This window comes from Pipistrellus hanaki (assembly GCF_964339955.1).
Source record: "Pipistrellus hanaki genome assembly, chromosome: 12".
In the NCBI taxonomy this organism is placed as follows: Eukaryota; Metazoa; Chordata; class Mammalia; order Chiroptera; family Vespertilionidae; genus Pipistrellus; species Pipistrellus hanaki.
This window is the reverse complement of record NC_140514.1, coordinates 14,656,536-14,679,742: the sequence shown is the minus strand read 5'-3', so window position 1 is coordinate 14,679,742 and position 23,207 is coordinate 14,656,536. Positions and strand designations below refer to the sequence as shown.

Sequence of the window (23,207 nt, the reverse complement as noted above, 5' to 3'; positions counted from 1 at the left end):
TTCATATGAGAAAGAAAAGAGATGGTGGTGTAAGCCAGTGTTTTTTCAAACATGAGAAATTGTGACCCACTGAGACACCCCTGCCGGCCCCAAGGGATTCATGGGAGTCCGGGGAACATTGCCTTTAAAATTACATGCTAACTTTTTTTTTTTTTTTTTGGGGGGGGGGGCAATGGTAAGATATGTACACAGATAATAATTTAATTTAAAAAAAATTTTAAATTACGTGCTAACTTCAGAGTATAATGTGACACCATTCAATTGTAAACTTAAACATAAGATCACTCAAAAATATAAGGTGCTAATCTAGATAATCTAAAATATGCTAATATGCTTATATTATATGACTTAAAGCACAAAGTTTTAAAATTCTCATAGAAGCCTCATAGTCCTTGGAAATTCAAGACGCCCAAAAGGTAACAGACCACAGATTGAGAAACTCAGCCTTCATATGGAAGATGCTAAGTGAGGAGAGAATGAGAAAAGAGAAGTTGGAAAGTAGGTCCTCCCAGACTTCCCCCCCACTAACCCAGACTTTTCCTAGGGTTCCTAATTCTTGTTTGACCCTTCATATACTTCCTTCACATCCTGTTTCTGATGACATTATACTAGTCATAAAATATTGCCTTGCCGGAACCGGTTTGGCTCAGTGGATAGAGTGTCGACCTGAGGACTGAAGGGTCCCAGGTTCGATTCTGGTCAGGGCCATGTGCCTTGGTTGCAGGTACATCCCCAGTGGGGGTGTGCAAGAGGCAGCTGATCGATGATTCTGTCTCATCGATGTTTCTGACTCTCTATCCCTCTCTCTTCCTCTCTGTGAAAAATCAATAAAATATACTTAAAATATATACTATATATATTGCCTTGGAAGCACAGCAGTTTTGATGCTATATACCTTCCTATATGTGATTAAAGGTGAAACATCAGTCCAGGGAGTGGGGGCAAACTGTGGGGACAAGATTTAGGGTTAAGAGAAAAGGAATACAGATATTTTGAAGTTACCAGAAGAGAAAGGGCAAAGAGTCCATTTCTGAAGTTCTGGACGAGGCCATATACATTTTAAGTTTTCAATAAATGAAACTTTTAAAAAAATCAGTTGCTGTTTTGTATCTCTAGAAGGCAAGACATAAATTCATTTTTAAGCAGTCTTTTTCTGAAGGATATCACCAGAATGGACTGTCTAAACATACATAAAATAGTCATTTTTATCCTAAAGATAATTGTGAGATGACCATTAATAAAAATTCAGATGTTTCAGACTGAGTTGCTGGAGTTAATTTATGTATTAGTAATATAAATTATGTCTTTCACAGAAATGTGGTCTTGAAGGAAAAGAGAGATCATTTCTTTCCCTTAAATGAGACTATAAGACTGGAATGTTTCTTAAAATCCTTGTTTTTTAGGAAAACCTATGTATGTTTTTATCCAAGTGTTTTCTCACAGGTGTTCACAAAACTGAAGCCACCCTCAAGAGTGAATGCCAACCTTATCTCCACTCCTTACATAAATCCACAGACTAGCCTGATCACTGGCATGTCACAAAGCGGTGTCATATAAAAGCCAAATTATCCCAGGTCTGGAAAGTACCAGTAACTCCTGGGATTGCATCAAGCAGGCCAAAGTGAAGGTGAGTTTTCCCCTCTAAGAAAAAGATAGTCCCTCAGTCGGATACTCTGAGTAGAAATATGCTAATATCCTTATTTCAAATGGAGAAGAAAGAGTCCCTTTGGTCTCATGCCAGCATTAAGATTCCAAGATGTGGCAGTCTAGAGATTCCTGTTGAGGAAAGTGGGCAGGCTGAGCTGGTTCTGCCTTATCAGGAAGCTGAAGTATGGTCACGTCTAGAGGCAGTTGTGGACTACTCTTCGTTTTTAAAGTCTGTGCCTTTGTGTCCTGTTAAATGGCCTGGACTGCCGAAACCGGTTTGGCTCAGTGGATAGAGCATCGGCCTGTGGACTGAAAGGTCATGGGTTTGATTCCGGTCAAGGGCATGTACCTTGGTTGCGGGCACATCCCCAGTGGGGGGTGTGCAAGAGGCAGCTGATCGATGTTTCTATCTCATCGATGTTTCTAACTCTCTATCTCTTTCTCTTCCTCTCTGTAAAAAGTCAATAAAATATATTTAAAATAAACAAATAAATAGCCTGGATTAAGCTGAGCTTTGGAGAATAAAGTGAGGAGATCTATGTTCATTGGGATGGGCCATGTGCAGAGCCTGAAGTAAGAGGTGGCAAAGTTCAAGAGTAACAGTGGTTTAGGAGCAAGGACAACTGGCAAAGGCAATAGTGATTTCCAGAGAGATTCTGTGGGCACACTTAATCATTCCTTAGAGATTCCTCCAAGTCCTTTGTAAGAGAACTCCTTTGCCATGCTGGCTGCTAAGAACTGAGGACACACAAGTTCAGTCTGCCAGATTGGCCCAAGAGAACCATAATAGTACTTAGAAAGCTCCTGCTGTTTCTTATAGTTGTAAGGAGGACAAACGTTCTTAACTGAGGCTCATGTTCAAAGAATCAAATGACTTCACATTTGTAATTACTTGGCTCTACAATTTGCTAGAACAAAAAGAGCAAAAAAAGGAAATCTGCCAATTGAATCTTGCCTGCTACCTCGCCCACCAGAATAGCTTTCTCTCCACTGACTGTTCCACCTACTCTTAAATGGTTCTTTCCTCAACTGTGACATGATAGTTTCCTCATGTATGTCTTAGCTCAGTGCTCAGCCAACATTTCAAAATCTTTCTGCAGAACTCCATTGTTCTCTCTCTGTGTAGCTCCATCCTTGCTGGCACTTTGCCCTGAAAATGCTTGCCACCTTGGCCTCCCTCAACTCCAAACTCTTCTTCTCAATGCAGTGAGGGTTTGGGTTTCCTCTCTCTACAAGTGGCCTGAAAACTCTTTCTAGACAGTACTCTGAGGATATACTTCATTTGTTTCCCTTCTCTCAGGGATCACCATCCAGTGCTACCTGTTATCCAATGTCTGAAAACTATTTTGTATCTATTTTATATAACTATAAAACTATTTTATATAGCTATATTCTATCCAGTTTTCTGGATGATTAAGGCAGGAGGGTAAATTTCATTCCTGTTATACCATCATGGCCAGAGTGTAAGTTTTCCCAATCAGTTTTATAAGTTGTTATTTATAAATACGTCTTTCAGTGAGATTGTGTGGGTGCTTTTTAAAAATATCTTAATTATTTCTGCTATATCAAATGCATTTTGCCTTCATGGAATTCTAGGTTTACAAGAAAGTCTTTTTATCAGTCTGACTGCTGTTTCATAGGTAATCTGTTTTTTCTCCCATCTCTGATATTTTTTACAATTTTCTCTTTATCCTTGATGTTATGTAAATATCACCATGATGTGCTTTAGCATTTGCGTATTTTAGTACTAAAAGCTTACGTTTAATATTTGAGGACTAATGTCATTCATCAATACTTTAAAAATCTCATCTGTTTTCAAACTGTTTTATCATCATTCTCTTTATTTTCTTTCACAACTCTCCTATGTTGGGGCTCTCAATCTATTGTCCCTCTCTCCTAGCTATATACTATATATTATTTTTTTCCCCTTAATATATTTTATTGATTTTTTACAGCGAGGAAGGGAGAGGGATAGAGAGTTAGAAACATCGATGAGAGAGAAACATCAATCAGCTGCCTCCTGCACAACCCCTATGGGGGATGTGACCGCAGCCAAGGTTCATGCCCTTGACCGGAATCGAACCTGGGACCCTCAGTCTTCAGGCTGACGCTCTATCCACTGAACCAAATCAGTTAGGGCTATGCTATATATTCTTGTGTCTCCAATTATACCCGGTTTAGAGTTGTTACTAACTTTTTACACTTGATCTTAGCCAAAAGGCCGAGAAGCGATGTGTTACTAACTTTTTAATTTCACTATTTTGTTTCTCTTAGTCCCAAACAAACCAAGCAAGGAGTTCCTTTACTTGTTTTGGAGAGGGCTTTGTCACTCTCTTCCCAAGGTTGCTCCAAAAAATAAAAGTGTTCTTACCTGATTCTCTCTTTAGTTTTCTCATTTACTCTCTTCTGGAAGTAAGAAACTTTGTAAAAACAAAGATTAAGTTTCAAACTGAAAAGCCAGAGGTGAGGTTAAAGGACAGAAAAATAACACCTATGTTGGAAATCTTCAACTCTTACTGTTAAAAAGTGACATAACCTGCAGTGGAAAATCACAGGATTTATGGTCCAAGACTTTCTTCCTGGACTGGTGAGTCAGAGAAAGGGACAGTTCAGTCATCTGGACTGTTCTTCCCTCCCGGTAAAACACAGAACAAAATACATAACAAATTTGATTTTAACATAATTAAATGCAATTGTGGAAATCAGATAATCTCAGGTGAATTCTTAATTTAGGTGGACTGTATATTATTTTATTCCCCTATGGCCCTATTTATTATGTTTATCTTAGAAGTTGACTAAATTTCTTATGACATGACAGAGGTATAGAGCTAAATAATGTTCCCATTTCATAACTTAAATAATGAAGCTCAGAGACCTAACTTATGAGGCAATATCACAAGGAATCATTCCTAGACAGGGATAAGGCATGAGCTCGGGTGATGAGATTCTTAGATATACAGATACTCAAAACTTCCCCCCACCCCCACCCCACTCCCAGTTAATCCAAGGAAGATCCTGGGAATGTGTATGTTTTAAGTACCTCAGATAATTCACCATTATCAAGAAATCTAGGATTCTCTTAGTTTGAGGCTCTGCAGAAGTGTAAATGCCAAGCTTGAGGCAAAGGAGCATTTCCTTTGATTATGCCTTAATTTTGAAAAGAGGCTCTTTTCAAAGAAAGGAACCACATCACTTCCCTGGAAGGATGATCAGATTAGAGGCATGATTAGTGAGTCTCATATTGAAGAAGAAAAGCTTAGAGCAAAAACCCAACAGATTTGCCAATTGCCTTGATCTATGAAAACCAAAATCTTGAAAGATTCTGGACAGTTTTATTGAGGAATAATTTTAACACTATAAGATTCACTCACTGTGAATTCAGTGACTTTTAGTAAAGTTATACATTTATAGATGTGGCAATGCAAAGCTAGAATTTACTTGGAAAATGAGGTCAGCAGGTCAGTTGGGAAGCTTAGAATTAGACAAATAAGCATGGGTAGTTTTAAGGCATTGCCTTTCTTTACAATCATTTAATAAATTATTTAAAAGGCAAAAATGGGTATATAAGAAGTCTTCCACTCTCTCACCCATCCATCTATCTTTTATTCCCAATAAATTGGCTCTTGTGGGGGATTACTGACTTGCAATGGAAATCTTTAGGCAAATTAAGTTTGAAGTGATAATGGAGCATCCACTATTATTTTGGCGTTTGGGCATGAAGTGCTGGAGATGAATATAATTCAGGTGATATATTGGAAACTCATCAATGGATATATTTTCTAAAGGATGGTGTAGAGAGAAAGAATAAGACTCTGGGCATATTAATAGGAGGAAAGAACAGAAATTAAAGGTAGAGGAGAGCCCTGGCTGATGTGGCTCACTGGTTAGAACCGGACCTCACACTATAGGTTCTCCTAGCCAAGGGTAGATGTCTGGGTTGCAGGTTTGATCCCCTGCTGGGTGGATGTGGGAGCCAACAAATTGAGGTGATATATCAATGTTTCTCTCCGTCCTTTTCACGCTCTCTAAAAATAAATGAAAAAAATATCTTCAGGTGAAAATTAACAATAAAATAAAATAAAAATAAAAAGAGAAATTAGGACAAGTTGAGAAAGAAATGAAATAAATCAGTATTATAAAATAAAAGGTAAAAGAATTTTCAGAACGTGCTGCTCAGCCCCAAATCCTAATAGAGAGGTCCTGTAGAGTGAGGCATGTGAAAGGAGCAGGAGTAGGAGTTTAAATACATGAGTAAAGCTTTAGCAGTGATATAGGATGGGATTCACATTGTAGGAGATTGGGGTGACAATGGGAATTTCCTAATATACAAAGAACTTTTAGAAGCCAATAAGAAAAAGATGATCGATGAAGAATTTGCAAGGCAAACTGAAGAGGAAATGCAACTGGGCAATAAAAATGAAAACAATGGTGCTGGAACAACTGGACACCCACATGTAAAAAATTAATCTAGCCTAACTTGTGGGGCTCAGTAGTTGAGCCATGGACCCATGAGCCAAAAGGTCATCAGTTGATTCCTGGTCAGGGCACGTGCCCAGGTTGTGGGCTCTATCCCCAGTGGGAGGTGAGCAGGAGACAGCTGATTGGTCACTGCTGTTTCTCTCTCATTGATGTTTCTATCTCACTATCTCTCCTCCTTCCTCTCTCTCTCAAAAATAACAATTTATAAAAAAAGAAAGCCAATTAAATCTAAGCACAAACCTTACACCCCTCACAAAATTAACTCAAAGTGAATCATAGACCTAAATGTAAAGTGTAATACTGTAAAACCTAGAACTTAACATAGGAGAAAACTTTCATGACCTTGGTTACCATGATGCTTTTTTATTTTATTTTATTTTATTTTTTTTGCTTCTCACCTAAGGATATTTTCCATTGATTTTTTTTTTTTTTTAGAAAGTGGAAGAGAGAGGGAAAGACAGAAAGGAAATATTGGTGTTTGAGAAACACATCTATTGGTTGCCTCCTACACACGCCCTGACAAGGAATCGAATCCTTTAGTCCACAAGTCTGCAACCCAGGTATGTGCCTTTGACCAGAATCAAATCCTTTAGTCCACAAGCCAACACTCTATGCACTGATCCAAACTGGCTAGGGCAGGGGGTTTTAGATACAACACCAAAGATACAAATCATAAAAGAAAAATAAGCTGGTGCCCTGGCCGGTATGGTTCAGTAATTTAAATGTCGGCAGTGCACAGAAGGGTCTCAGGTTTGATTTCTGGCCAAGGGCACTAACTGGGTTTGGGTTTCTCTATCTTCCCCCGCAGTGCGTTCATTTGGGGGAGGCAACCAGTCAGTGTCTCTCACATGATGTTTCTATCGTTCTCTCTCCTCCCCCTCCCACCCTCCCTTTCACTCTCTCTGAAAAGCAATGGAGAAAATATCCTCTGGTGGGAGGAGGGGATCAATGGGAGGGGAACGGGGGGATAGTTGTAATACTTTCAACAATAAAGAAAAGAAAATGGCCCTAGCTGGTTTGGCTCAAGGGATAGAGTGTCAGCCTGCGGATGGAAGGGTCCTGGATTCAATCCCAGGCAAGGGCACATGCTCAGGGTGCTAGATCCTCAGTAAGGAGCATGCAGGCAACAGCCTATCAATGATTCTCATCATTGATATTTCTCTCCCGCTCCCTTCCTGTCAGAAATCAAGAAAATATATTTAAAAAATCCTCTGGTGAGGATTAACAACAATAACAAAAATATAAGATGGACTACAGTATAATTGAAAAATTTTGTTCTGGCACCACCTACACCTTTCCCCTCTTCTTCCCCCACAGGTGTGTATCTGCTAAACTCTAAGGGTCTTCTGCATGTCTGAAAGGAGCTAATTGAAAATGGAAGGTTGTAAATGCTATGGCCCAGAGAGAATGCAATGGGAAACTATAAGAATACTATCAGCCTTGCTGATGTAGCTCAGTGATTGAGCATTGACCTATGAACCAGGAGGTCACCGTTCTATTCCCAGTCAGAGCACATGCCCCCGGGGTTGTGGGTTTGATTCCCATTGTGGGGCATGCAGAAAGCAGCCAATCAATGAATCTCTCTCATTATTGATGTTTCTCTCTGTCCCTCTCCTTTCCTCTCTGAAATCAATAAAAATACATTACAAAAAAGGGAAGCTCCTAGTCCTCCCTTTTAAAAAAAATTAACTGATATTTAATGAGTGTATACCCACAGGCCAAGTGTTCCAATTGCTTTGGAGCTCACAGAAAGAAAAGGTTAATCAGGAGAGGAGAAACATCTTTTCTTTGAGATTAGGACAAATATTTATAATGTCAACTACCTGAAATTGTATGTCAACTTTGGTGGGTAAATCCAAAACAAGGTCCATAACTTACAGCAGATGTCTAAGTGTTAGAGCCTTCTCTTTCGATGGTAAGGATGAAAGGTTGGTTTTTAAAATCAGTATTTTGAAGTGAAGAAATGAGAAAAGGAGAGGTTTTTGCCAGTTTCCTTTTTCCCTCTCAGTTAAGTAGACCTTTTTATTCCCTTTAAGGACAATGAAATTTGGTGATTATGACATTCCCAAGTTCTGATGATGGGTTTATCCTCTTCCCTCCATAATAGGTGTCTAAGGGCAGAGTGAACTGCTATCCTTCAGGCTTTGGGTTTGGTTTTAGCACATCTACGGGGTCTCCCAGAATCTTTCCCCCTGAAACTTCTTTTCAAGGAAGTCTTATTTGATGAGTCTTACTGTTTTGGATTTGACGCTTACCAATTTTCGGTAAATAGCTTAATGCCTCTGGTTCAGTTTTTTGCAGTTGTCCACTATCATTAAATGATAATTTCAATTTCTTATGAGGGGCAAATGAGATAAACATCTGTGAAAAGCTTTGACAAAGTTTTGGCAAATATCAGTGCTATGCAATCACAAAACATCAACTGTGTTCAGCGTTAATGTGTTCAGTAAATTTTTAAAGCTTTCTGAATAACTGGAGCTCTGCGAAGTCTCCCCAAAGAATGAAAGTGGGTGGGCGCTCCTCCAGAACTGAAGCTACTTCTTTGGCTCCTTTTGTCTTTTAGTCGGACAGCAACTGTCATGGCGCCTTCAAAGAGGGGGAGAAGGCCTTCCCTTCGTCCAGCGGAACCTCCCGGGGCACCTGGAATGGACGGAGGAATGGACAGAGATGAGCCCCAGTTGAGACCGAAAAGACCGAAGCCTCGGAGAGGTCTCGGCCGGACAAGCTCAAGGGGAGGAGAACGGGTGGAAAGCGATCCGTGCCGGCGACCATCTCTCCCAGGCACCGCCCTCTCCCGCGCCCTCGTCCAATGGAAGCGCAGCGGCAATGCGGCACCGCCCATCTGTTGGTCGGGTCGCCGGGAGGGCGGGGCCCGCAGTTCGGTTGCGCCGCGGAGCGCAGCTGTGAGGGAGGCTCTCGGCTTTGCGGCCCCGGAACCCGAGCGGGAGCTGAAGCGCAGGCTGCGGGAAGCCGAGTCGGCAGGTGAGCGCCCAGGGGGGCTGGGGCGGGTGGATGGGGTCTTGCGAGACGATGGAAGTGTCGGTCTCCGCGGCCTGGGGCGGGGGGACCCCGGCAGGCGGGTGTCTGGAGGCGGCCCTGCTTACTCGGCGGCCCAGGCCCGGCCCGCGGGAGCCGAGGGCCCGGCCTGGGCTCCACAGTCATAGCCGGGCCCTCGTCACCTCCCCCGAGTGGCGGCGGCGGCCCGGAACCCTGCCGGCGCTGGGCGCGAGGTGCGGCGTTCCGGTCCAACCCCGGCTGCGAGAGGCGGGGCTGGCCGCGGGGGCGGGGGCGCGGGCGGGCTGGCGGCCTGCGGAAGCGCAGCCACGGGGCGCGCCCGCTCGCGGGTCGGCGCGCTGCCGGCGCGGGGGCGTGGCCTGCGCCTGTGGCGGCGCCGCGGACCTCGCTGCTGAGGTGGCGCGCTCGCTCCGGGCCTGCCTGCGGGCCGCGTGCCGGCGGGGGACCTGTTGGAGTGTGAAATTCCTCCGGAGCTGCTGGGCCTCTGGCCGCAGAGCCCTTAGGTCTGTCTCAGAGGCCCTCCAGGCCCGATCCGGGTGAGCGCTGCCAGAGGCTTGCGGCCTCCGAGCTTTTGGCTGAGGAGTTGCAATGCAGAGGGGCTGCGGTCCAAGGAATGGAAGTCTCGGAGAAAAACTTTGCGGGATGATCTGCTCACATTGCTCAGAAATGAGCACACTGTGCATCTCGGGGTGGCTGGAGGCGGCGAGAAGATTCATTTAGGGGTGTAAATGGCCTTTCCTTACGTGGTTTATTCAAACCTTTGAACGACCCTGGGCAAAACTCCCAGCGTCGCAAAGATTTCCTCATCAGGAGAGGGAGTGATGGGGGTCTTGGCATTGCCTTTATTTTGCCTACAGGGGAAAGTTTGGGGAGGGAGAATACAAGCACATGCAAAGGGCATCCTATGATTGATGAAACCTTAGCTTTTCTTGTGGTGCCCTGCTGTGGATTAATAGTCTGTGTTCTGGGTCCAGAGGTTTCTTTAGAGTAGGGGTGTCGAACTCAATCAGAGAAGGGGCCAAAATCTAAAATCCAGCCTAAATCGCGGGCCGAATGGTTTACTGAACAGTCATAAACTGACAGTGTCATAAACTGACAGTGGAGTGCAGTGATGACAGCGCGGTGCGGGCCACATTGCAAGGCCTGGCGGGCTGGATTTGGCCCGCGGGCCTTGTGTTTGACACATGTGCTTTAGAGTCTATTGGCTACAGGCTTCCAGTATTAGAATTCCACTGGTATTTCCTATTGTAGTCAAGCTAGAAATTTCACTTAGCTGTTCGGATTCCGGATATATTCTATATTAATAGGTACTCTAGAAAGTAACCAAAGTTAACTTATATTCTGGTGGATTACTAACACATTCACATTATAGCTTCTCTGGCTGGTTGAATAAAAATGTTTGATAGTCAAGAACCTAGAAAATACCATAGTGAAATAATATCTTGCCAGATTTTCTATGTATGCTTTGTTGCTCCCTGGTATTTAGTAGGGTGTCATCTAATAAAAATCTCCTGACTTGAGTTAAAAGTAGTGTAGGTTAGCCCATCGGACTGTGGACTGAAGAGCCCTGGGTTCAATTCCAGTCAGGGCACATGGCTGGGTTGCAGGGTTGATTCCCCAGAAGGGGATGTGCAGGAGGCAGCCAATCAATGATTCTCTTCATCGATGTTTCTGTCTTTCTCTTCCTCTCCCTTCTTCTCTGAAATCAATAAAAATGTTTTTTTGTTTTTTTTTTTAAATAGTATAGGTTGGGGGAAGAGATGGACAGAAGGGGGCATTCTCAAGTTCTAAAAAGAAATAAGGTTTTTTCAAAAGATTGGTGTTGATCAGAGATCTGTATTCTGAACTAACTGTGAGGACCAACTCTACTTTCCAGGATAACATTTTCGTCCTGGAGAGCACTCCCTTGAGACCAGCACACACAGGCTCCAATTCTTCACGCCTTTTGTTGTTAGAGAAATGGAATAACAGACTATGGTTGTTCTATGACTATCTGAACAATTAGTGACTTTTAGCTTTTGAGCAATCTTTTTCTTCCAGGAGCTATGCCCCTGAAAAAATGTTATGCTGTATATAGTACTTTAGTATTTGCTCCTATAACTACTTGTAATTGCAAGGAGTACAGGAAGGTGGATCCGGTGCCCCAGGGAATGGTATGGTGCCTTTGAGCCATGGAAGGTGAATGATGTACAGTATCTTGAGTTATTTGTACCTGAAAGGGGTACATATGTCAGATCCAGTGCCCCAGGGGATGGTGCCTTTGAGACATGTGAATGAAATGAAAGCTGGAAGCTTCAAGTCTGAGATCTGCTTTAAATTTGTGACTCCATGAGTATAAACATTGCTTTCTTTTATTCATTGTATCTCAAACACCTAGCCCAGTGCTTGGCCCATAATAAGTGCTTAATACATATCTGTTGAATGAGTGAATGAGAAAAAATGTTGCTATTCAATACCCATTTGCCACACTCGCACCACAGGGAAGATGAGGTCATCAGGGATGAAGTCACTAACCACTCCCTGTCACCTGGCCCAAGCGTGGCCTCCCCATAGACTGGCAGGCTCCTGCTGTGTATGTAGGAGGGATGGATAGTGAATGCCAAGATTAGTTCTAGTGGAATAAGACAGCTGAGGGTTCACAAGATAAACTGGCTGAGAGTGCTACAGGTCCAGCCTTTGGGTTGGATAAGTGGGACATTTGGGGGTTTGGAGTAATCTGTTCTGAATGGTGTCCATGTAGCTTAGTTCTTGAGCATAGTGCACATAGGGCAGATGAGGATTCAAAGGGAAGGCTATTGAGCAAATATTTGTTGAGAAAAAAATTGGGCCCCTGGTTTTGCTGTTCATTTGGACTTTACTAAGGGTGCTTTATACTACTATAGCCGTAAATCTTGTGTTGCCACTCTTGGATGTGTCATCTTCAACCAAACTAGCTTCTCTTCTCTAGTTTAGGAGAGTAGTTAAGGCTTTAGTGTTCAGACAGGACTATTTCTGTGTTTGGATTTTAAGGAAACAAAGGAGGTATGTTTTTTCTTTTTAATCCCAGATGATGTTTTTTAGGATTTGTTCCTAAAATCTTTATAGATCTATGCTGACTCTTTCTGCCTTCTTCATCCATCCTTGCCCCAACCAATGCAGGCCTGAGTGTTTGTTCCAGCATGTCGGAGGGGGAGTCCCAGGCAGTACTCAGCAGTGGCTCAGACCCAAAGGTAGAATCTTCATCCTCAGCTCCTGGCCTGACGTCAGTGTCACCTCCCGTGACTTCCACCACGACCTCAGCTGCTTCCCCAGAGGAAGAAGAAGAAGAAAGCGAAGATGAGTCTGAGATCTTGGAAGAGTCACCCTGTGGGCGTTGGCAGAAGAGGCGAGAAGAGGTAAGGTGATGGAAGGGTCACTTTTAGGAGAGTGAGTTCTAAGAGGTGAGAAGTAGAGGGGCAAATTCTCAAAGGTACAGACCAAACTTCTACAGGTCAGAGCCTAGGTGAAGATAATCATATGGAGTATTAAAATTGGGGGCTCACGAGGTAACTATAATAACCTTTCATTTTGAATTCTTAGGTGAATCAGCGGAATGTACCAGGTATTGACAGTGCATACCTGGCCATGGATACAGAGGAGGGCGTAGAGGTTGTGTGGAATGAGGTACAATTCTCTGAGCGCAAGAACTACAAGCTGCAGGAGGTAGGTAATGGTGAAATGATACAGACTGTCTCTGGGGTGTTAGAATGCTGGTATTAAAGAGGAATTGGTGTTGGGAAACTGACCAAGCAGAGTATGTTGGAGTTAGATCATTTTGGGGAGGGATAAGAAATGGTTTTTCAGGATTACAATGACTTCTAACCCAATAATCCCACTGTCTCCCCTGCTCCAGGAAAAGGTCCGAGCTGTGTTTGATAATCTGATTCAGTTGGAACATCTCAACATTGTTAAGTTTCACAAGTATTGGGCTGACATTAAAGAGAACAAGGCCAGGGTAAGAACTTTTTCCTGAGCTTACTGCAAGAAACTAGCTATGTTTATTTTTACTTTACATACATTAAAACAAGATAGTTTTGAAATAGAACTGGAATCAACTGGTATAGTGATGAAAGTAGGGCTTTGACTACCACCTATGCCTTTTGTGTGGCTATAGATGGGGCAGAAATGAGTGAGCTTTTCTTTTTTCCTTCCCATACATAGCTCAGTAGTTTTCATTCCTACTAAATTTAGGAAGTGGACCTTGCAAGTGTGGCTTAGTTGATTGAGCATCGTCCGTATACTGGAAGGTCACTGGTTTGATTCCCGGTCAGAGTACATGCCCAGATTGAGGTTTGGGATTCCTGTGGGGTGTCAACCAATTTATGTTTCTCTCTTGCTCTAAAAATCAACAAAAAAAATTTCAAAAAAAGAGATGAATTCCTGAAAAATATTAAAATAAAATTTAAGGAAGTGGTATTAAAACAAAAGAGAAACTTAAAAAAACAAAACACAAGCTTCCAAATTTATATATGTTAATGTGTATAAAGGCAGGAGATAATTTCTGCTATAAAGCCTCATTTGTGTGCTTTGCCTCTCTAGGTCATTTTTATCACAGAATACATGTCATCTGGTAGTCTTAAGCAATTTTTGAAGAAGACCAAAAAGAACCACAAGACTATGAATGAAAAGGTATGGAGGGAGAACAAAGTTTTAAGCTGGTTTGGGAGTTTCGAAAATATTACATTAACTTAAAGCTGATCAGGAAGGGACGGAGGGAACTGTGAAGAGGGTTGAGAGAGGGATTACTGCTGCCCCTTGCTCACTCTGTTCCAGGCTTGGAAGCGCTGGTGCACACAAATCCTCTCTGCTCTAAGGTATGTAGGGTCTGGTTAGTGCCTTTCCCGTGTCTCCTGATTTAGTTCCTCCAAAGATTTCAGAGCACTATTCTGCTGTTTTTGCTGCCTCACCCCACTTTTAGTCGTATCCTATCAAGACTAGGCCCCAATGAGTCTTTTAATGGGTCCTTCCTAATACCCTAAACGCAATACTGTCTCCCAACTCTTTCTCCCAGTGCCTATCCAGCTATTTAACTGATCAGGCATAATGGAGATTCAGAGTGTGGGGATTATCTTTGTGGTGACCAGCAGGAGATCACCAGGCCCTTGCTCTTTTTAACCCCTGGGTTCCCCCTGCCCTTAATTTCCCAGTGGCCCCTCTAACAGCCCAGTGCCCCCACAGCTACCTGCACTCCTGTGACCCCCCCATCATCCATGGGAACCTGACCTGTGACACCATCTTCATCCAGCACAACGGACTCATCAAGATTGGCTCTGGTGAGGGGAGGGAGAGGTTCTGGGCAGGGGAGCCTCGGGATTTTGGGAAACATGGGGGTAAGACGAAAGGAATGGGGAGAATGGAACAAAATTCTGAGATGTGGGTTGGTGATAAGAGAAAGGACCTTTCTAGGGGTAATTCATAGGGAGAGGCCTGTCAGTAGAAAGGGTGTAGGGCCTAATCCTAGTTGTACAGCTTTTTGGAGGGAAACGTAAGTACAGAGAATCACAGAGATTTTGATAGGAGGTTGGGAAAGGGCAGGAAGAGATGGGTGTAAGGTCTAACTTGATCCTCTGGGGCTGGACCCTACCAAAGGCAAGTTCCAGACTGTGCCTGCTGTGAGTGCTTTCATTTGCTGTGTATCTGTGTGCAGTGTCTAACATCTCTGTGTGCCGTGTTTGTGTGGGATTTGCGTGGCCATTTGTCTGGGGCTTGGCTGCTCCATCGCTCACAACTTTTCTCTGTTTTCCTCCCTCCCGCTTACGGGCTGCTCTGTTCCCAACAGTGTTTCATAGGATTTTTGCTAATGGTGAGAGCTCCCTCTGCCCCACATGGGGCTCTGTTTGTGCTCCTTCTGCTCCTCTTTGCGGCTGCCCAGTGCATGCAGTCGTGGGAGCAACCCCTATTGTCCTACCTCCCCAGCCTAATTATGCCTGTTTCGCTTCTGCCCTACCAGCCGTTCACCTGCTTGCCCTTCCATAACCTGCTTGTTTCCTTGTTGCCTGGCTGGCCATTTACATCCTAGATTCTTATTCCCCTCATCATCAGGCTGGTTCCCTAAATCATAGTGTGTTCCCAAACTATGTGACATGTAGTCATTGTTTCTGATTTGAGTGAGTCCAGATTGGGCCTGACCCAGGTTCCTCCATCCCAGGTTCCTCCATCAGCTGTATGGCAGGCAATGCTGAAGGAGAAGGGGATAGAGCAAGGGTTCTAAAATTTTTCATGGATTAAAAGTGAAAGTGACTCAAGAATATTGGTTCAATTTTGAGCTATTTCTGAGTTTTAGTCAGCAGAGGTTGGTAAGAAGGAGGTTGTAACCTTCTTACTTTTTAAGTTTCTGAGATCTCAAATGGTCCTAGATTAGGAAGGGCTACCCGTTATTTTATGCTGTTTGCAGAAGGAGTGAAAGAACTACATCAGACATTTTCCTGTGATTAGGGATTAGATGTATGTGGGCTGTGGGAAAGGTGAACAGGTCACAAGTGAAAGTTTTTCCTTAGCCTGTATTGCTCCTTGGCTAGCCCAAGCCCCACGTACCTGTTGGTTTAGTGTGGAACCTTTGTTGCAACTGAATTAGGGATTCGATGAGAAGTGGTAGACCTGAGAAAGGGGAGGTAGGTGGTGCTCAGGTGTAGTCTGTAGTTGATGGGAAAGGGTTTGTGCCCTTTTGAGGGTTGGAGACTTCAGGAGAGAATTTGGCGTTTGGGAGCCTCTCTGGAGTGCAACTGCTTTGTTCATGGTGGTCAGACTGTGGGTATCTCCCCTGCTCCCAGTGGCTCCTGACACTATCAACAATCATGTGAAGACTTGTCGGGAAGAGCAGAAGAATCTACACTTCTTTGCACCAGAATACGGAGGTGAGGCATTCCAGTTTTCTGCCCTCTCCCCATCCTGTTTTCCACAGAAGTAACATCACTGAAACTGCTAGTCCTTCTCTACTGGAAGACAAAATTTTTTTAAAGGCATTTCTGCCATGCCCTGCTCCCATTCATATTCACCAAAGCCTTCTCTGTTTTCCTTAGAGGTTACTAATGTGACAACGGCAGTGGACATCTACTCCTTTGGCATGTGTGCACTGGAGGTGAGGAAAGCACATCAGGGAAGGGTGGTGATGGAAAGGGGTCAATTAGAAGATGGAAGGGGCCATGGGGGAGGACAAGCAAAGTACTGGTCTTGAGGGAGTGACTTGGAACACTGAGGTTCTTAGTTCTCCACTTGCCTTTTTATCCCCCGTTGGTGCAGATGGCAGTGCTGGAGATTCAGGGCAACGGAGACTCCTCATATGTGCCACAGGAAGCCATCAGCAGCGCCATCCAGCTTCTAGAAGACCCATTACAGAGGGTAAGAGTCTTCAGGGTCACTTCCTCCTTAACAGACTTTTGAAATGTCTTCAATTTTCCTTCTATTCTACCTACTAGGAATGTGCTCTCTTCTAAGAGCAAGAGGACATAACCAGAAAGGACATGCAAAAACAGTCAACATTTCCCTGTGTGGTGACTACTGTGTGTTTTGTATATACACGCAGTTCAGAGTTTGAGGGGTGATAATGGGGTTAAAGGTAATCATTAATTCAGTATGGAGGTAAATTAATTTGATGGTTATCTCAGGTAATTGGTATACTCTCTGACAGGGCTAGAGAACCTTTTTTCTGACAACAGCCATTTGGATATTTATAACATCATTCATGGGCCATACAAAGGTATTAACTTAAAACTTAGTCTGCTGAAAAGCAACGAATATAATACCTTAATAAAAAAATATTTTAAAAAAACAAAAAACTTAGTCTGCTATATTTGGTCAATTATAATTAACTCACCCCTAATGCCTTGGTTCTAAGACATCTGTCTTGATATTTTTAAATAAATCAATCAGTTTTAATTTGATCAGTCATTTGGGGACTCACACACGGTTGACTTTAAACAACACAGGGTATGAGTACCCACTCCCTGTGTGGTCAAAAATCTGCATATAACTTTTGACTCCCCTAAAACTTAAGTTATGCCTTGGTAACCACAGGGGATTGATTCCAGGACCCCCTGTGAATACCAAACTCTGGGGATGCCCAAGTACCCTGTATAAATGGCATATGTCAATGCATACTGTCTGCCCCCTCCAACCATGGATTGAAAACAGTACAGGTATTTATTGAAACAAATCTAATTGTAAGTGAACCCATGCAGTTCAAACTCATGTTGTTCAAGGGTCAACTGTAGTTTTAGTTAGGGAAAGTGACCTTAAATAATGAGCTAAGGGTTATGAGTCAGTAGATAAACTACAGTAAGGGGATTCAGGACAGGAGTGTCCAAACAAGGATAGTTTGTAACTCATTACATTAAGTGTGAAAGGGAGAGAAATGAAAGAAGATTAATGGAAAGTCTTGAGCTCTAGCAGGGTTTGGCTCAGTGGATAGAGTGTCCCCTTGGGGATTGAAGGGTCCCAGGTTCGATTCTAGTCAAGGGCACATGCCCAGGTTGTGTGCTCGATCCCCAGTGGGGGATGTGCAAGAGGCAGCCAACCAATGATTCTCATCATTGATGTTTCTATCTCTCCCTCTCTCTCTCTGAAATCAATAAAATTATATAAAAAAGAAAATCTTGTGGAATTTTGGACATTCCAAAACCCAGTCTATTGTGGAATAAGTATCCAGTTCAGTGTTAGGGGTGGTGTGTTCAAGGGAAAGATTAGGAATATGACATTATGGGCCTTCAAGGTTGAAAGGAGGAAAAGTTAATTATCCTGGGACCTATGGAGATGTAAAGGGGTGATTTAGAAAAGGCAAAGGGAAATCCAGTGCATTTAATAAGTGTAGTGGACAAAGGAAATTGTGGTTCTAGGCTCAGGAAATAAAAGGATGCTGAATATTATTGACCACAATGAATATGTTTGGGAAAAGATAAGTTTGGCGAGGGTTGGAGAAGATAAGTAGGCAGTGAGTTGGGCCAATAAAGCAGAGAGGTAGAAAATAAGGAAAATAAGTTTGAACAACAAAGAAAAGAGAAAGCTTATGGTTGGAGAGCAGAAAAATAATTATTAAAACCAGAAGGGCAGTGAATGATACCTTTTATATAATACTTTATAGTTCTCAAAGCCCTTTCCAATAACATTTAGCAATTGGTTTCCTCAACTAGTATAGAGCACCTAGTATATACAAAGCCCTGTGCTAAGTATGAGAGAGTGAAAGAATACAGCGGGGTGCTTGCCAAATGCCTGCTTTACTTCCTTGTTCCCTTTTCCAGGAATTCATTCAAAAGTGCCTGCAGTCTGAGCCTGCTCGCAGACCAACAGCCAGAGAACTACTGTTCCACCCAGCACTGTTTGAAGTGCCCTCACTGAAACTCCTTGCTGCCCACTGCATTGTGGGACACCAACGTGAGTCCTGTTGGCCCTCTTAGTTTTCTTTTTATCTGGAGTCTTATAACTATCACTGGCATGCTATTTTTTTCTCTTCTACTTTGAAAGGGATTCTTTTTTTGTTGTTAATCCTCACCAGAGGACATTTTTTCCATTGCTTTTCAGAGAGAGTGGAAGGTAGTGAAGGAGGGGGAAAAAAGGGAGAGAGAGAGAGAGAAAGAAAGAGACATCGATTTAAGAGAGACACGTTGACTGGTTGCCTCACGCACCCAGGTATGTGCCCTTGACCAGAAATCAAACCTGCAACCTTTTGTTGCTGCGTCGACACTAAAACCACTGAGTACACCAGCCAGGGCTAAGGGATTCTTAACCCCGCCCTCCAGGACTTCTGTACTTTCTATGACATTAGACTTACTATTCCTGGATAACTTCTCATTCCGTCGTGCCCTCCAGACATGATTCCAGAGAATGCACTGGAGGAGATCACCAAAAACATGGATACCAGTGCTGTACTGGCTGAAATCCCTGCAGGACCAGGAAGAGAACCAGTTCAGACTTTGTGAGTAACAGAGAGTCTGAAAGGGACAGATTGGTCACTACCATCCTTAGGATTCTGTCAACTGTCCATTCTCTGGGAATGGTTGAATCTACTGTTTTGCTTGTTTCCTTCCTTCCATAATCTGTCTTTCTCCTCCAGGTACTCTCAGTCACCAGCTCTGGAATTGGATAAGTTCCTCGAAGATGTCAGGTGAGAGGGGAGTGAGGCTGCTTTCTTGAGGAAGCAGGGGTGGGCGTCCTAAGGCATGCATAGAGCCCATGTGGCTTGTCTGATCTCCCTTTAGGAATGGGATCTACCCCCTGACAGCCTTTGGGCTGCCTCGGCCCCAGCAGCCACAGCAGGAGGAGGTGACATCACCAGTGGTGCCCCCCTCTGTCAAGACTCCAACACCTGAACCAGCTGAGGTGGAGACCCGCAAGGTGGGCTATGGGGGTATGGATGGTGGTATGGTTATGGTGGAAGGGAGAAGAAGATATCTCAAATAAGGCTCTGTCCTTTGAAGAAAAGAATGTGTTTCTGCTCCCTGGCAACCATGTCACTCCCTGGTCCCTTCTCCCCAGGTGGTGCTGATGCAATGCAACATTGAGTCGGTGGAGGAGGGAGTCAAACACCACGTAAGGCTCAGGGCCAGGGCTGCATAGAGTTGGGTGGCCAGAGGGTGGAGAAGAGGAGCCTCAGTTTCTGACTGTCCTCTTCCCCAGCTAACGCTTCTGCTGAAGCTGGAGGACAAACTGAACCGGCACCTGAGCTGTGACCTGATGCCCAGTGAGTGTCTCCTTTCCCTCAGAGGATGGGAGTCTGTGAGCCTTATCTGTGAGGGGCACATTCAGGGAAGGGGAAGGTGGCAGGGCAGTAGCACACTGACTCACATAAATAAATATATTAGCCACTAAAATTTAAGGGTGGATCTGATAGTTTTGCTTGTATCATTCTTTCCCAGCCAGAGTAGACTGACTGGGGCTCTTGGAAGGGCTCGGTGCCTCTCACTCGCACCGTGTACTCACGCTTTCCTGTTTCTCTGTCAGATGAGAACATCCCTGAGCTGGCGGCTGAGCTGGTGCAGCTGGGCTTCATTAGCGAGGTGAGGTTTCTGCCTTCAGTGCGGGGCTGCCTCCGTTCCTTCCGCAGGGGGCTCACTGAGCTTTCTCCCTCAGGCTGACCAGAGCCGGCTGACTTCTCTGCTAGAGGAGACCCTGAACAAGTTCAATTTTGCCAGGAACAGCACCCTCAACTCAGCTGCTGTCACAGTCTCCTCTTAGAGCTTCCTCGGGCCAGGCCCCTCATCTGAGCTGTGGCTGTCGCTGACCGCTGCAGCCTTCCCGCCCCTCCCCTCAGTCAGTATTACCCTGTGAGGCTCCCTCTCCTTTGTTACTTAGGAGGGCTTTGGGGCTCCCTGGTTCTGAGCATCACCCTCCCCTTCCCCTTCTCTTCCTCCCTCTGCACTTTGTTTACTTGTTTTGCACAGACGTGGGCCTGGGCCTCCCCAGCAGCCGCCTTCTAGGTGGGGGTTCGCCTTCTAGGTGGGGGTTCGTAGCTGATCTGCCGGCTCCTGCCCAGCCTGTGTGGAAAGGAGGCCCATGGCCGGGGAGCTGAATTCTACAATCCCGCTGGGGCGGAGGGGGCGGGAGATAAGGGTGGTGCTGCAGTGGTGGCCCGGGGGGCCATTCAATTCGCCTCAGTTGCTGCTGTAATAAAAGTCTACTTTTTGCTAAAAGCGTCCAGTGTGTGTGCCTTCTTGGTGGGCGGAGCGGGGCGCGGGGCCCCGCCCGGGCGGGGAGGTGGGGCCTCCAGGTAGGGCCGGGGCGGAACTGCCTGCGAGCGAGGGCGGGGCCACGATCAGGTAGAGCTGCCCGGCGGCGGGCGCGGAAGGACGCGATGAGGGGCTGCCGCCTCTGCAGATTCGGTAACCCGGGCCCCTTTGCTGTCGTTTTCCTGCACCCACCCTCAACCAGTCCCACGGCCCCTGGTGCTTGGGGGGTCGCGCGGGGCTTTCCAGTTCCTCCCCGGGCTCAGGCCGGCCCCTCCCCCCCCTGCTCCGCAGACGCAGTCCGGGGCCCGCGGCGGCTTATGCGCGTGGGCCTCGCGCTGATCCTGGTGGGCCACGTGAACCTGCTGCTGGGGGCCGTGCTGCACGGCACCGTCCTGCGGCACGTGGCCAATCCCCGCGGGGCGGTCACCCCCGAGTACACCGCTGCCAATGTCATCTCCGTGGTCTCGGGGCTGCTGGTGAGCGCGGCTGGCGGGCCGGGTTGTGGGCGGGCGGCGCGGAGAGCATTCCGGACCTCACTCGGCTTTGTGTCTTCCAGAGTGTTTCCCTGGGACTTGTGGCCCTCGTGGCGTCCAGAAATCTCCTTCAACCACGACTGGTGAGGGTGGTTTATGGAGTTTTAATGATGAGGGCCTTGAGATGGGCAATGGGGGCTGACTTAGCTTCATCTTTAAGTGGGAAGGAAAAGACCCAGTGGGAACGTGGGCCACTCCAGGCTGCTCACCTGATTCTCTGACCCTGCCAGCACTGGGCCATGCTGGCAGTAGCTCTGGTGAACCTGCTCTTGTCCACCGCCTGCTCTCTGGGCCTCCTCCTCGCTGTGTCACTCACTGTGGCCAATGGTGGCCGCCGGCTCATTGCCGACTGCCATCCAGGACTGCTGGATCCTTTACTACCGCTGGACCAGGGGCCTGGACACGCTGACTGCCCCTTTGACCCCACAAGAATCTATGTGAGTGTGCTCAGTTTTTTTTGCAGTCCCCAAAGCCTTGGTCTGCCCCTCCAATCACTCCAACTTGCCACTCCTGCCCTGCTCCCTCTTAGTCCCCCCATCCTTCTTCACCTTGTAGGATACAGCCTTGGCTCTCTGGATTCCTTCTTTGCTCATGTCTGCAGCGGAGGCTGCTTTGTCTGGTTACTGCTGTGTGGCAGCACTCACCCTCCGTGGGGTTGGGCCTTGCAGGAAGGAAGGGCTGCAGGAGCAGGTAAGGAAAATGAACAGGAAGGGTTCATTCAGCACAGATTGGCTGTGTTGAGTAGATGCTGAACTATAATTCAGGGCCAGAGTGCTAACTCTACCTTCTTCTGCAGCTGGAGCAACTGACAGAGCTTGATCATCCTAAATGTAAGGGGCAGGATAATGAGCAGCTACTGGATCAAAATCAAGAAATGCAGGCATTCCAGAAAAGTTGGGCTTAGGACAGGTAATGGGCCATGAAGATGGTAGCCTGGGAAAGGGTAGGGGCAGGGGTTACTTTTAGAACTGGGTCTGGTCCCTTGTTATGCTACTTGCCCTCTGACCTAGGCTCTCTCTTCTATTAAGCAGGTGCTGATCCAGAGGCTCAGTCCACAGGGCTTTCCACTGACCCATAGAATGATATAAATAATAAAATAACTCTTCTACTTGATTCTGATTTGGGGGGAAAGGACACTGGGGGACCTTAATCAAAGAATACAGTGGTCTCTGTTAGTTACAAAAGTTTAATGAAGCAAAGAATTTAATATTCTTCCCTGAGCTCTACCAGTTACTGAAAGGAAAAGCTGGTGCTGGGTAGCCCTCCACACCACTGACTGATGAATTTCAGCACATCCTGGCACACTGGGCTATGCGAGGTCTGTAAGCAAATAGAACATCAGAGGAACTCATCAGTGCTGAGAAAAACATCCGTGCTATAAAGAAAATTAGCTCCATCAGTATGGGCAGCAGGCAGGGTTCAGGGCCTGCACCTGCCTTCTTGACAATCCCACCATGCTAGTTTGTTTTCTTCAGTGCTGTTCTCCCTGCCCCATCATTCAAGTCTCCCCGCTCTAACCTTGATAGCCATAAGGAACTTATTCCAGTTGTCCTTGTTAGCTGCCTTCCCTGGCCGCTTAAATTCAATTTTGTTTCTCAGAATGGGGTATCCTGTAGGGGAAGGAAAAAAACATGAATTGGGGTTTGAGCGGGATTAAGGGGGAAAACTAATTTAGGGGTAGGGATGTTCTTCTGCATCCTTTACAAAATCAGTAAAATAGTTTTTGTTTTTTTAAATATGTTTATTGGTTCCAGAGAGGAAGGGAAATATAAGAAACATCAATGATGAGAGAATCATTGATTGGCTTCCTCCTGTACACCTCCTACTGGAGATTGAGCCCACAACCTGGGCATGTGCC

At 45.3% G+C, this 23,207-nt stretch overlaps 3 protein-coding genes across 12 annotated transcripts in view; 2 read left to right on the top strand and 1 right to left on the bottom strand.

The window, feature by feature from the left end:
• Positions 1-8,964: 8,964 nt before the first annotated feature.
• NRBP1 (nuclear receptor binding protein 1) lies at positions 8,965-20,780 on the top strand. 2 transcript variants are annotated; one of them, XM_084900173.1, is made up of 19 exons: positions 8,965-9,108; positions 12,280-12,515; positions 12,700-12,822; positions 13,013-13,114; positions 13,699-13,788; positions 13,933-13,973; positions 14,338-14,432; positions 14,939-14,962; positions 15,930-16,013; positions 16,179-16,237; positions 16,399-16,497; positions 18,393-18,525; positions 18,961-19,066; positions 19,205-19,255; positions 19,350-19,485; positions 19,627-19,680; positions 19,768-19,831; positions 20,092-20,147; positions 20,221-20,780. In XM_084900173.1, exons 2-19 carry the CDS (start codon positions 12,300-12,302, stop codon positions 20,323-20,325), a joined length of 1,638 nt encoding a protein of 545 aa, XP_084756299.1. In that variant the 5' UTR covers positions 8,965-9,108; positions 12,280-12,299; the 3' UTR covers positions 20,326-20,780. The 2 variants fall into 2 exon arrangements, with proteins under 2 accessions (XP_084756299.1, XP_084756300.1); XM_084900174.1 differs by lacking the exon at positions 14,939-14,962.
• Positions 20,781-20,888: 108 nt separating this feature from the next.
• KRTCAP3 (keratinocyte associated protein 3) lies at positions 20,889-22,559 on the top strand. Of its 9 annotated transcripts, none has more exons than XM_084900198.1 (7): positions 20,889-20,969; positions 21,108-21,292; positions 21,373-21,432; positions 21,580-21,786; positions 21,905-22,039; positions 22,146-22,258; positions 22,381-22,559. In XM_084900198.1, the coding sequence occupies exons 1-6, from the start codon at positions 20,942-20,944 to the stop codon at positions 22,251-22,253; spliced, it is 723 nt and encodes a 240-aa protein (XP_084756324.1). In that variant the 5' UTR covers positions 20,889-20,941; the 3' UTR covers positions 22,254-22,258; positions 22,381-22,559. The 9 variants fall into 9 exon arrangements, 7 of the variants coding, with proteins under 7 accessions (XP_084756324.1, XP_084756325.1, XP_084756323.1 ...); XM_084900199.1 differs by having other exon boundaries at positions 20,901-20,969; positions 22,378-22,461; XM_084900195.1 differs by having other exon boundaries at positions 20,906-21,292; positions 22,381-22,493.
• The window catches only part of IFT172 (intraflagellar transport 172), a 34,503-nt gene continuing 33,813 nt past the window's right edge, over positions 22,518-23,207 (bottom strand). Inside the window, exons 47-48 of the mRNA XM_084900170.1 lie at positions 22,868-22,959; positions 22,518-22,669 (exon numbers count right to left, since the gene is read on the bottom strand). Of these exons, the coding sequence (XP_084756296.1) occupies positions 22,580-22,669; positions 22,868-22,959 (182 nt within the window). The 3' untranslated portion in view covers positions 22,518-22,579. The remainder of the gene's footprint in view (positions 22,670-22,867; positions 22,960-23,207) is intronic.

Coding starts and splice junctions, on each gene's coding strand:
- KRTCAP3 (XM_084900193.1), top strand. CDS start 20,942: ATGAGGGGCTGCCGCCTCTGCAGATTCGGTAACCCGGGCCCCTTTGCT. Junction 21,433..21,579: donor ATCTCCTTCAACCACGACTG/GTGAGGGTGGTT, acceptor TGACCCTGCCAG/CACTGGGCCATGCTGGCAGT. Junction 22,040..22,145: donor AGGAAGGGCTGCAGGAGCAG/GTAAGGAAAATG, acceptor CTTCTTCTGCAG/CTGGAGCAACTGACAGAGCT.
- NRBP1 (XM_084900173.1), top strand. CDS start 12,300: ATGTCGGAGGGGGAGTCCCAGGCAGTACTCAGCAGTGGCTCAGACCCA. Junction 12,823..13,012: donor AGAACTACAAGCTGCAGGAG/GTAGGTAATGGT, acceptor CCCCTGCTCCAG/GAAAAGGTCCGAGCTGTGTT. Junction 13,115..13,698: donor TTAAAGAGAACAAGGCCAGG/GTAAGAACTTTT, acceptor TTGCCTCTCTAG/GTCATTTTTATCACAGAATA.